This window comes from Cyclopterus lumpus, chromosome 3, assembly GCF_009769545.1.
Source record: "Cyclopterus lumpus isolate fCycLum1 chromosome 3, fCycLum1.pri, whole genome shotgun sequence".
Classification (NCBI taxonomy): Eukaryota; Metazoa; Chordata; class Actinopteri; order Perciformes; family Cyclopteridae; genus Cyclopterus; species Cyclopterus lumpus.
In genome coordinates, this window is record NC_046968.1 from 224,588 (window position 1) to 237,872 (window position 13,285).

General features: G+C 41.7%; 1 protein-coding gene across 2 annotated transcripts in view; it reads right to left on the minus strand.

The window, feature by feature from the left end:
* Positions 1 to 378: 378 nt before the first annotated feature.
* Positions 379 to 13,285, minus strand: part of arnt2 (aryl-hydrocarbon receptor nuclear translocator 2) — a 55,746-nt gene continuing 42,839 nt past the window's right edge. The window contains exons 17-20 of one of the 2 annotated variants that reach the window (XR_004611704.1): positions 12,613 to 12,763; positions 3,272 to 3,417; positions 1,227 to 3,187; positions 379 to 1,184 (exon numbers count right to left, since the gene is read on the minus strand). Coding sequence is in view for 1 of the 2 variants with exons in the window: in XM_034559815.1 (XP_034415706.1) it covers positions 3,089 to 3,187; positions 3,272 to 3,417; positions 12,613 to 12,763 (396 nt within the window). In the remaining variant the exon portion in view is untranslated. Of the gene's footprint in view, positions 3,188 to 3,271; positions 3,418 to 12,612; positions 12,764 to 13,285 lie in introns of both variants that reach the window. The other variant, XM_034559815.1, reaches the window with a different exon arrangement.

Below are 13,285 nucleotides of genomic sequence, written 5' to 3' on the forward strand. Positions count from 1 at the left end.
TAAATAATTAAATAATATATATATTTTTTTGTTGACACAGCAAATCCATGAATTAAATAGTCTGTTATCTGTGGCTGTTGCAGGACGGCAATAAGCCCGTCCAATGTCCTGGCTCCTCTGGTCTGGAATCTGCTGCCGCAGCTGTACGGAAATGTCAAAACCATTACTTCCTGAATTGCAGAAAAAGCAATAAAGGGAGTATATATAGTATTTGACAAATAATATAACCAGTATTTTGTGTTACTACACATTAAAATATGGGATATATTGGAAAACTAACTACTACTTTATGTAGTTACAGTTTTAACGCAAAGTTGAAAATTAAACCCAGATCTGAAGGCAAAGCATTCCTGAATAATGGAGCACTAAAACTTTGAATGGAAGCCACGTAACCAATAAGAATTTATTGTCACAAGCACAATTTGTTACACAAAAATAATGGGTCACATTTACACAATTTATGCAGGTCTAGAACTCAATGTACAGTTAACAGACTAACTAAATACCAATAGTTAAATATGTACTCACATTGCACACAATATCATTAAAACCTACACAAAAAACATGTACTGTGTGAAAGTAACACGAGTCAACATAGAAATCGCATTATTTACAAAAAACGTTGATTTGAGATCTTTAGCAAAAGGACTGATGTCTGTTCGAGGTTCTCCCATCCGTCTGTCAGAGACATTATACAATCTATCATGTAAAAGCTCCCCGCTAGAAAGTATTATTCAGTCTCTTAATAGTTGAAAAGATTATAAAGTAATAAAGTCAAGTAGCCAGAGCTGAAGAACACCAAATACACTAAATACTGCGCTTTGCTTGGACGGTATGGCGGTTTTTCCCTTTTAAAGCAGGCTGGTGAGATTAGCAGTTAGCTTTATGAAGTGCACTTTAAGCCTTAGCTTAGCAACTGTCTGCAATGAAGTGTTTTTTTATTTATTATATATACATAGAATCCTTCAAGACTCGCATCAGGTTCTGGACATCACTACATACAGTTGACACAATAAGGGTGATGAGAGCGTGAGGATAGAAGCAGCTTCTGCTCTCCTGCAGCAATGGTGTGCAAAGGCCTGCACCAGACATGATGGAGGTGTGTGTGTGTGTGTGTGCTGTGACATGATGGAGGTACATCTTCAACTCAGAAACCTTACTGTGTGTGTGTGTGTGTGTGTGTGCTGTGACATGATGGAGGTACATCTTCAACTCAGAAACCTTACTGTGTGTGTGTGTGTGTGTGTGTGTGTGTGTGTGTGGGCTGTGGGGGCCGGCATGTACATCAGTATCCACTTCTGCTCTTGACAGCCGCTGCAGGAATCACCAGAGGAGGCGGTCAACTGCTGCTTTACTGATCCTATTGTGATATTATGTGCATATGCTCACGCATAAAGCATGCCGATACAGTTATTCATGGATGATGTCAACGTCACTGTAGTGATGTACTTTGGCTGAACATGAACCAGACTTGCTCCGTCCTTAGTTTGGCACCAATCAGCAGCAGCCTCTGTCACATTAGGATACATGTGATCTGCGGTGGCCTACAGACTAGTATGACTTATTGTTAAGGGTTATATGAACTGGGTAAGGGTATATTATCCTGTGTGCTCACACTACAATATAATCATGCTTGGAAGGAAAGGGGCTTGTAATGCACACATTTACATTAAGTGCTGCTGTATGGGATGATGTGCTGCTCACACTCACTCTTAGCTCTGCGGGCATGGTGCAGAACATGATGACGTACAGTCTCTACGTCTTCTTTTGTAAATGCAATATTCAACGTGCACAGAGTAAGTTACGGAGGCCTGAGAGGGAAGGGAGAAAACCTATTGTGGTGATCCATTTCCTTGTTTGATCTGAATAATATTCTCTCTCGTGTTTATCACTTAGGATCAAGTGAAAAGAAAAGGCAGGATTAGCGTTTGTTGTTGTGCACCACTACATCATGCTCTAAATGGGACTAACAACATACATGTTTTTGTTTACATAACTTATGGTGCTTGGGAAAATTAAAACTCAAACTACAACACAAATGTTGACAGTGTGGCTGCTACTGCCGTAAGATGTTGCAATATACAGTAAATACGCCAACACTACCAGTAGTAAGATGTGCTATTGAGTTACATTTGAGATATCGCCCCTCTCATTTTAGTATTTGAGATTCATACGTTTGGAAATGACGGGAGCTACCACTCATTTCTGTATTTGTGATGGACGTCTTGAACTGGATTCACCTGTCGAACACAGGAGAGACATTTAGATCCCTCAGAACACGGACCACCAGCATGTCTCCTGGGCTCCCGTAGTGAGACAATGGTTTGCAGTCATTTCTTCCACAGCACACACAGTTGTTACTTGGTCTTTGGAAATATGAAGACACTGTCAGCTCTACATCAACACCATTGCTAGGCCCAAAATGTTAAATTATCGGACACAGTCTTTCTTGCCAATTCAATAAATTAATATTTAGGTCAAATGTTATCATATCAATGATCATATCAAAAGAAAACTGAAAATAATACAATCTGGAACCTTGAGACGGTGCTTTGTGTCAACCCTGTTGAGGGTTTATTTCTACAAGTGACGTGGAAGGCACTAACTGTGTTGATGCCTGCAGCAGATGAGGAGTCGTATCCCTTTGAGAGCACAATGATGCTGGCAGACACAAATGACTTGAGTTAAATGTGACAGACAGGAAGAGTAACATCTGGGATGATCAGTGATGGTCTCTTTGGTCCTTTGACTGAAGGGACGGCACCACTCGCTCTAAGAGATGGAGATGGTGTCCACAGACAGAGAGCTGAGACCGGTTGACTGATGGCACCTCCATCTGTCAGCACGGCTCCTTTTGGCACAGATGAGGTATGTGTATGTTCACCAATACATATTGCAGGCCATGGAGCCCAAACATTAGTGAACTGTGTGTTTGTATGTGTGCACCCAGACATTCACCGTGCTGCACATCAGCTGCGTGTTAGTGATCCAGCAATATAGAAAAATGAGACAACATGACAGATGAACACAAACTTCAGTCCAATTCTGAGAGGCAGAGAGGAGAAGAAAGGGGGGGGGGGGGGGGCTATTACTCAGAGAAGGGAGGGAACATGCCGAGGTCAGCAAAGTCCTCTATGTTGTAGTTGGCTGTTCCCTGGGTTGGATCTCCGGCCATGGGCAACATGTCCTGCAGAGACACAGGGAGGGGAGACAGACATATCACATATCTGTGTACAGTGGTCAGCAGCCAGCAGCTGGAAGTGGGTGTTACCTGGAAGACTTCTGTCTGGCTGGAGTTGGGGTGTGTGTGCTGTTCCCCGGCCTGCTGGGAGTGATGCTGGTTCTGCCACTGGGACCAGACCTCACTGGGACGACCCTGGAACTGGGCTCCACTCTGACTGCTCTCCCCTGACACATCTGGAAACACACAGAGCGTTTCACCATGACATTAGTTTTACTGATTACTTATTTAAAGTAGAATGAAACAATGGACTTGCATGACGTTGTCGTTCAATGGCATGTTCAGAGCATTAGTATATATATTAGTATAGCAGCAAGAACATGTTTGTTCTGTGAGGATGTAGTGCAGTAATCTGATAACAGAATGAAGAACCCACAGTCTGTCATAGGGCTGCGCAATTAATCGAATTTTAATCGCGATCACGATTTTGGCTGCATGATCCGTCAGCGATATTGGCGTTTAAAATGCTGCTCTGCCACACATCAAATCAAGCGCTTCCTCAACAGTCAGCCAACCACAAGGGCGAGAACGAGATGGGGGGTGTCACCCTACAGCGCAGCCTCAAAAAAAGAAAAAAGTTTGTTGAACTTGTTTAACCACCTAAAAAAATCACCACAAACCACAGTATGACGAACGTGTTAAAGCTAAAGCTAAAGCTAGCGCACTGACTCTCCGTCCATGTGCAACGTCGTCAACCCAGAAAAGCATAACGCGACCCTGCATAGTGCCACATTGTATCATCCACCTCCCAAAGACACTGAAATAACAGCTGGTCACATTTCATTTGGCCAAAGACACGTGAGCAATGAATACTGTGAGAAATGAAGGCTGTGAGCAATGAAGGCTGTGAGCAATGAAGGCTGTGAGCAATGAATACTGTGAGCAATGAAGGCTGTGAGCAATGAAGGCTGTGAGAAATGAAGGCTGTGAGCAATGAATACTGTGAGCAATGAAGGCTGTGAGCAATGAAGGCTGTGAGCAATGAAGGCTGTGAGCAATGAAGGCTGTGAGAAATGAAGGCTGTGAGCAATGAATACTGTGAGCAATGAAGGCTGTGAGCAATGAAGGCTGTGAGAAATGAAGGCTGTGAGCAATGAAGGCTGTGAGCAATGAAGGCTGTGAGCAATGAATACTGTGAGCAATGAAGGCTGTGAGCAATGAATACTGTGAGAAATGAAGGCTGTGAGCAATGAATACTGTGAGAAATGAAGGCTGTGAGCAATGAATACTGTGAGCAATGAAGGCTGTGAGCAATGAATACTGTGAGAAATGAAGGCTGTGAGCAATGAATACTGTGAGCAATGAAGGCTGTGAGCAATGAATACTGTGAGCAATGAAGGCTGTGAGCAATGAATACTGAGCAATGAAGGCTGTGAGCAATGAATACTGTGAGCAATGAAGGCTATGAGCAATGAATACTGTGAGCAATGAATACTGAGCAATGAAGGCTGTGAGCAATGAATACTGAGCAATGAAGGCTGTGAGCAATGAATACTGTGAGCAATGAATACTGAGCAATTAAGGCTGTGAGCAATGAATACTGTGAGCAATGAATACTGAGCAATGAAGGCTGTGAGCAATGAATACTGTGAGCAATGAATACTGAGCAATGAAGGCTGTGAGCAATGAATACTGAGCAATGAAGGCTGTGAGCAATGAAGGCTGTGAGCAATGAATACTGAGCAATGAAGGCTGTGAGCAATGAATACTGTGAGCAATGAAGGCTGTGAGCAATGAATACTGAGCAATGAAGGCTGTGAGCAATGAATACTGTGAGCAATGAATACTGTGAGCAATGAATACTGTGAGCAATGAAGGCTGTGAGCAATGAATACTGAGCAATGAAGGCTGTGAGCAATGAATACTGTGAGCAATGAATACTGTGAGCAATGAATACTGAGCAATGAAGGCTGTGAGCAATGAATACTGAGCAATGAAGGCTGTGAGCAATGAATACTGTGCGCAATGAAGGCTGTGAGCAATGACTACTGAGCAATGAAGGCTGTGAGCAATGAATACTGTGAGCAATGAATACTGTGAGCAATGAATACTGAGCAATGAAGGCTGTGAGCAATGAATACTGTGAGTAATGAATACTGAGCAATGAAGGCTGTGAGCAATGAATACTGTGAGCAATGAAGGCTGTGAGCAATGAATACTGTGAGCAATGAATACTGTGAGCAATGAATACTGAGCAATGAAGGCTGTGAGCAATGAAGGCTGTGAGCAATGAATACTGTGAGCAATGAATACTGTGAGCAATGAATACTGTGAGCAATGAATACTGAGCAATGAAGGCTGTGAGCAATGAATACTGTGAGCAATGAAGGCTGTGAGCAATGAATACTGTGAGCAATGAATACTGTGAGCAATGAATACTGAGCAATGAAGGCTGTGAGCAATGAATACTGTGAGCAATGAAGCTTCAGAAAAATGTTCAAGACACTCGACAAGAGATACGTGACCCCCTCGCTCCACTACTTCTCCAAACAGGCGTCACCTGCACTGTGTGAACTACAAAGGTGTCGAGTATTGTGCAACTACAACTGACCTTTGGTCAAGCAGAACAATGGAGCCGTACATGTCGTGCATTTTGGGTAAACATTTTATTCATATTTTGGTGTAAAGACGTGTACATTTGTATATTAGCCAGAATGTAACACAACAATGGAGGTGGAAGCAGTGTTCTTGTTCATTTAAACGTTAAAGCGCAATGAAAAGATGTTGTTCCTAAAATTAATGAATAATCGTGATAAATAATCGCAATCTCAATATTGATAAAAAATAATTGTGATTATGAATTTGGCCATAATCGAGCAGCCCTAGTCTGTCATGTGGGGATGTCCAGTGTGGAGTTGACATTGGAGACACACTTTGGAGAGTCTGGCACACCTTTATTATTACACTGGTATTAACCCTAACCCTGGTATATTATACTGGTATTAACCCTAACCCTGGTATATCACACTGGTATTAACCCTAAACCTGGTATATCACACTGGTATTAACCCTAAACCTGGTATATCACACTGGTATTAACCCTAACCCTGGTATATTATACTGGTATTAACCCTAAACCTGGTATATCACACTGGTATTAACCCTAACCCTGGTATATCACACTGGTATTAACCCTAACCCTGGTATATCACACTGGTATTAACCCTAAACCTGGTATATCACACTGGTATTAACCCTAACCCTGGTATATCACACTGGTATTAACCCTAAACCTGGTATATCACACTGGTATTAACCCTAACCCTGGTATATTATACTGGTATTAACCCTAAACCTGGTATATCACACTGGTATTAACCCTAACCCTGGTATATCACACTGGTATTAACCCTAAACCTGGTATATCACACTGGTATTAACCCTAACCCTGGTATATCACACTGGTATTAACCCTAACCCTGGTATATCACACTGGTATTAACCCTAACCCTGGTATATCACACTGGTATTAACCCTAACCCTGGTATATTATACTGGCATTAACCCTAAACCTGGTATATCACACTGGTATTAACCCTAACCCTGGTATATTATACTGGCATTAACCCTAACCCTGGTATATCACACTGGTATTAACGCTAACCCTGGTATATTATACTGGTATTAGCCCTAACCCTGGTATATCACACTGGTATTAACCCTAAACCTGGTATATTACACTGGTATTAACCCTAACCCTGGTATATCACACTGGTATTAACGCTAACCCTGGTATATTACACTGGTATTAACCCTAACCCTGGTATATTACACTGGTATTAACCCTAACCCTGGTATATTATACTGGTATTAACCCTAACATATTATACTGGTATTAACCCTAAACCTGGTATATTATACTGGTATTAACCCTAACCCTGGTATATTACACTGGTATTAACCCTAACATATTATACTGGTATTAACCCTAACCCTGGTATATTACACTGGTATTAACCCTAACATATTATACTGGTATTAACCCTAACCCTGGTATATTATACTGGTATTAACCCTAACCCTGGTATATTACACTGGTATTAACCCTAACATATTATCCTGGTATTAACCCTAAACCTGGTATATCACACTGGTATTAACCCTAACCCTGGTATAACACACTAGTATTAACCCTAACCCTGGTATATCACACTGGTATTAACCCTAACCCTGGTATATTACACTGGTATTAACCCTAACCCTGGTATATTACACTGGTATTAACCCTACACCTGGTATATTACACTCGTATTAACCCTAAACCTGGTATATCACACTGATATTAACCCTAACCCTGGTATATTATACTGGTATTAACCCTAACCCTGGTATAACACACTAGTATTAACCCTAACCCTGGTATATCACACTGGTATTAACCCTAACCCTGGTATATCACACTGGTATTAACCCTAACCCTGGTATATCACACTGGTATTAACCCTAACCCTGGTATATTACACTGGTATTAACCCTACACCTGGTATATTACACTGGTATTAACCCTACACCTGGTATATTACACTCGTATTAACCCTAAACCTGGTATATCACACTGATATTAACCCTAACCCTGGTATATTATACTGGTATTAACCCTAACCCTGGTATATTACACTGGTATTAACCCTAACCCTGGTATATTACACTGGTATTAACCCTAACCCTGGTATATCACACTGGTATTAACCCTAACCCTGGTATATTACACTGGTATTAGCCCTAACCCTGGTATATCACACTGGTATTAACCCTATCCCTGGTATATTATACTGGTATTAACCCTAACCCTGGTATATCACACTGGTATTAACCCTAACCCTGGTATATTACACTGGTATTAACCCTAAACCTTGTATATCACACTGGTATTAACACTAACCCTGGTATATCACACTGGTATTAACCCTAACCCTGGTATATTATACTGGTATTAACCCTAACCCTGGTATATTACACTGGTATTAACCCTAACCCTGGTATATCACACTGGTATTAATGCTAACCCTGGTATATTACACTGATATTAACCCTAACCCTGGTATATTATACTGGTATTAGCCCTAACATAATATACTGGTATTAACCCTAACCCTGGTATATTACACTGGTATTAACCCTAACCCTGGTATATTATACTGGTATTAGCCCTAACATAATATACTGGTATTAACCCTAACCCTGGTATATTACACTGGTATGAACCCTAACCCTGGTATATTACACTGGTATTAACCCTAACCCTGGTATATTATACTGGTATTAACCCTAACCCTGGTATATCACACTGGTATTAACCCTAACCCTGTTATATTACACTGGTATTAACCCTAACCCTGGTATATTACACTGGTATTAACGCTAACCCTGGTATATCACACTGGTATTAACCCTAACCCTGGTATATTATACTGGTATTAAACCTAACCCTGGTATATTACACTGGTATTAACCCTAACCCTGGTATAGTACACTGGTATTAACCCTAACCCTGGTATATTATACTGGTATTAGCCCTAACATAATATACTGGTATTAACCCTAACCCTGGTATAGTACACTGGTATTAACCCTAACCCTGGTATATTATACTGGTATTAGCCCTAACCCTGGTATATCACACTGGTATTAACCCTAACCCTGGTATATTACACTGGTATTAACGCTAACCCTGGTATATTATACTGGTATTAACCCTAACCCTGGTATATCACACTGGTATTAACCCTAACCCTGGTATATTACACTGGTATTAACCCTAACCCTGGTATAGTACACTGGTATTAACCCTAACCCTGGTATATTATACTGGTATTAGCCCTAACATAATATACTGGTATTAACCCTAACCCTGGTATAGTACACTGGTATTAACCCTAACCCTGGTATATTACACTGGTATTAACCCTAACATAATATACTGGTATTAGCCCTAACATAATATACTGGTATTAACCCTAACCCTGGTATATTACACTGGTATTAACCCTAACATAATATACTGGTATTAGCCCTAACATAATATACTGGTATTAACCCTAACCCTGGTATATTACACTGGTATTAACTCTAACATAATATACTGGTATTAACCCTAACCCTGGTATATCACACTGGTATTAACCCTAACCCTGGTATATTACACTGGTATTAACCCTAACCCTGGTATATCACACTGGTATTAACCATAACCCTGGTATATTATACTGGTATTAACCCTAAACCTGGTATATTACACTGATATTAACCCTAACCCTGATATATTACACTGGAAAAATTTAAATTCGTTGTTCCATTCACATGATGGGGATCGAATGATGCACTCTTTTGGTATCAGTATTCATTTAATAAGCAAACTGATATTATCATTTTCTAAACAATACTCAGACAACAATATGATCACTTATACTAAAAAGCACTGGAGAAATTAAATGCTTGTCTTATATAACTGTCACACAAAGGCCTGGTTCATGCACCGTTACTACAATTTGAAAAAGTCATCCACAAACTAATTAATTCCCTGACTGACAATTCTGAGCTGCAGCTGACAAACCCCCCCCCCCCCCCCCCCACACACACACACACATTTCACAATAATAAACGAAAAGCTCATCTTCTCTAAGATAAGAGGCTGAGGCGCTGGTGGAGAGAAGCAAGAAAGCACATACAGATGGAACAGTAATTACCAAAACACAGAGGAGGATGGTCTTGTAAACATGAAGTGGAAAGCATACAAGATAAGGAAAAAACACAGCTCATCACTGGTGAATACTGATGGACAAAGTCACAAAATGAGCTTGAGATGAAGAACAAAAGTGAGGAAATAAAGAATAAATGAAGGAGGTGGCAGGAAGACAGATAATGCATTTGGCTAATGTGTGTGTCCATCAAAAGGCTCTCAAGTAGCCGTTACAGGCTGGAGCAGGAGTCGGGAGCAGCATCGCTCACTGAACTAAAACATTCAGAATCACCGTTTGTCCTCTCCTCATTTCTAGCCATGCAAGCAGTGTGGCTCCAGGAAGTGAGATGCAGGTGAGTCCACTACTTTGATTCTGATCGAATCTATTTAATTATTGATTAATCTGCTAAATCATTCTACTTGAGAGTTATACTGACATACAGACAGGAGTAGCAGAGCAGGAACAAAGCACTGTTCTGCTATAGATGTATGTTAGACACCTGAACAACTCTATATCAGTTTAGTGTATGCTAAATTAAGAATATGTTCACCTCTTCACCTTGTTGTCAGAGAGCTCTTTCAAAACACCTTGTGTGAGAAAAAATGTTTTAAAGGCCATGCAGAGAAATGTATATTTCCGGTGGATTTCCGGTTGGGGCGACTGTGGGTCAGTGGTTAGCATGTCCGTCTTTCAATCAGGGGTTGGCGGTTCAATCCGGTCACAGAATGTGACCACGTTTCAGTTGAGGCCTTCTCTATAACGTTAAAGGATCCGTTGATACAGGGCATGTCATTACTTGTGTTCCTTTGGCATCTGACATTTGACATTCTGCCAACACACATTTTACAGGAAACCACCTCAGTGCTCCTACCGTACATATCCACCTTAGTGAAGCAGCATTAAAGGTGCCTTCACATGACCAGGAAAAGTGGGAACATTCAGATAGTTCAGGGAATACTTGTGACATACACTGACATTCTTAAAATGGTAAATGGACTGTACTTGTAGATCTCTTTTGTAGTCTTCTGACCACTCAAAGCTCTTTAACACGACATGACATCATTCTCCCGTTCACACACTGATGGGAGGAGCTAAGGTTCCACCTGTCCATCAGGAGTAACTAACATTCACACACTGATGGGAGGAGCTAAGGTTCCACCTGTCCATCAGGACTAACTAACATTCACACACTGATGGGAGGAGCTAAGGTTCCACCTGTCCATCAGGACTAACTAACATTCACACACTGATGGGAGGAGCTAAAGTTCCACCTGTCCATCAGCAGTAACTAACATTCACACACTGATGGGAGGAGCTACGGTTCCACCTGTCCATCAGCACTAACTAACATTCACACACTAATGGGAGGAGCTAAGGTTCCACCTGTCCATCAGCAGTAACTAACATTCACACACTGATGGGAGGAGCTAAAGTTCCACCTGTCCATCAGCAGTAACTAACATTCACACACTGATGGGAGGAGCTAAGGTTCCACCTGTCCATCAGCAGTAACTAACATTCACACACTGATGGGAGGAGCTAAGGTTCCACCTGTCCATCAGCAGTAACTAACATTCACACACTGATGGGAGGAGCTAAAGTTCCACCTGTCCATCAGCAGTAACTAACATTCACACACTGATGGGAGGAGCTACGGTTCCACCTGTCCATCAGCACTAACTAACATTCACACACTAATGGGAGGAGCTAAGGTTCCACCTGTCCATCAGCAGTAACTAACATTCACACACTGATGGGAGGAGCTAAAGTTCCACCTGTCCATCAGCAGTAACTAACATTCACACACTGATGGGAGGAGCTAAGGTTCCACCTGTCCATCAGCAGTAACTAACATTCACACACTGATGGGAGGAGCTAAGGTTCCACCTGTCCATCAGGACTAACTAACATTCACACACCGTAGAACAGCTAAAGGAGACATTTGGGATCAAGTGTCTTACCCAAGGACACATTGACATGGACTAGTGGAACCAGGGATCGAACCGCCGATCCTCTAAATGAAAGGATAACCCTGATCACCCCTGAACCAGTCGTTCACCATCATAGCTCACATTGGTAGTCTACCGGGCTTTCCACATGAGGTGATCCCAGCACAACAGCGTCAGAGCATCCCGAGTTGCACTGTAACAAAGTCTCACGTTGTTGCTATGATGTGACCACATTAAACGCGTTAGCAACAATATTCCCCCATATGTAATAGTCAAACCATTTATCTGTCTACCTTTCTGTTTCTATGCTGTGTGACTCCCCAGTGCTGGCTAACCTCAACAGTTGGCTGACATGGGAGGCTGGTCAGCTGATCTAGGTCATCAAGCTCACCTGGACCTTATAGTCTATACAAGCTGACCCATGTGTTCCCACTGGCTCTTTTTCCCTGCAGACATCCAGTGAATCATTGTCTTGCCTGCCATGCCTCGGTGCGTAGATATAGGACGTCGAAGGCCACTGACCAAGATGCGCTATTTGGATTTTATTAGGAGTGAGAACGGGTATATTGAGTTCAAAGTCACCAAGCAGTCCCGAATAAGATCTTCAACAGAATAGAACCCGTGCTGTGGGTTAACATGTTTTCAGACAGAAAATAAAAACTTCCACAACATATACACAGACGTAGCATAGAAGGGACCTTACAACAGATCACTGCGTAATGAAATTAAGAGGAGGGCTCACCAAAGGCTGTGCTGCGGTTTGTCAGTCCTGAGTAGGCATTGCCACTGGGGGAGGAAGTAGCCGGGGATGACAGGGGACTGTAGGAGGCCGGGTCGGGCTGGTAGCTGTGGCCAGAACCAATACCAAAGGGACTGGACTGGGCTTTACTGGACTGGAGAGCACAGACACTGCTTAGATGTACAGCACATCAGGGCTGTACGGTTCAGGTTCATAATACAAGTTACAGGGTTCACAGCTAAGTGCACTCCCCTTATTGTTTGTTAAGTTTCATGAAAACAAACTGATTGCTTACATATGCTAACCACAGGTATGAAATATGCAAAAACTGAATTTAAAGTTTGAACATGCTTTGTAATATGGTTAAACGAGTTAATTTCCATTTTTATATACATGAAAAAATGCACTTTAACACAAGCAATAAATCCAAACTACAATATGAAACATGAGACACCCCCGAAGAGCCAACACCATTCATATGAATTATGGAGATGTGTTTTCCATGGGTATTGTAGTACTTACAGCGGTCCACCATTCAAAAACAACAAGTCAGAATAATAAACAATGGTTGTCCTAATTTCAACCTAAATGATCGTCACATGAACAGTGGGAGTGTCCTCTGTTCTAAACTATCTGTTTTGCTAACTTCTATCATTTATAAAATGTAACTCCAATG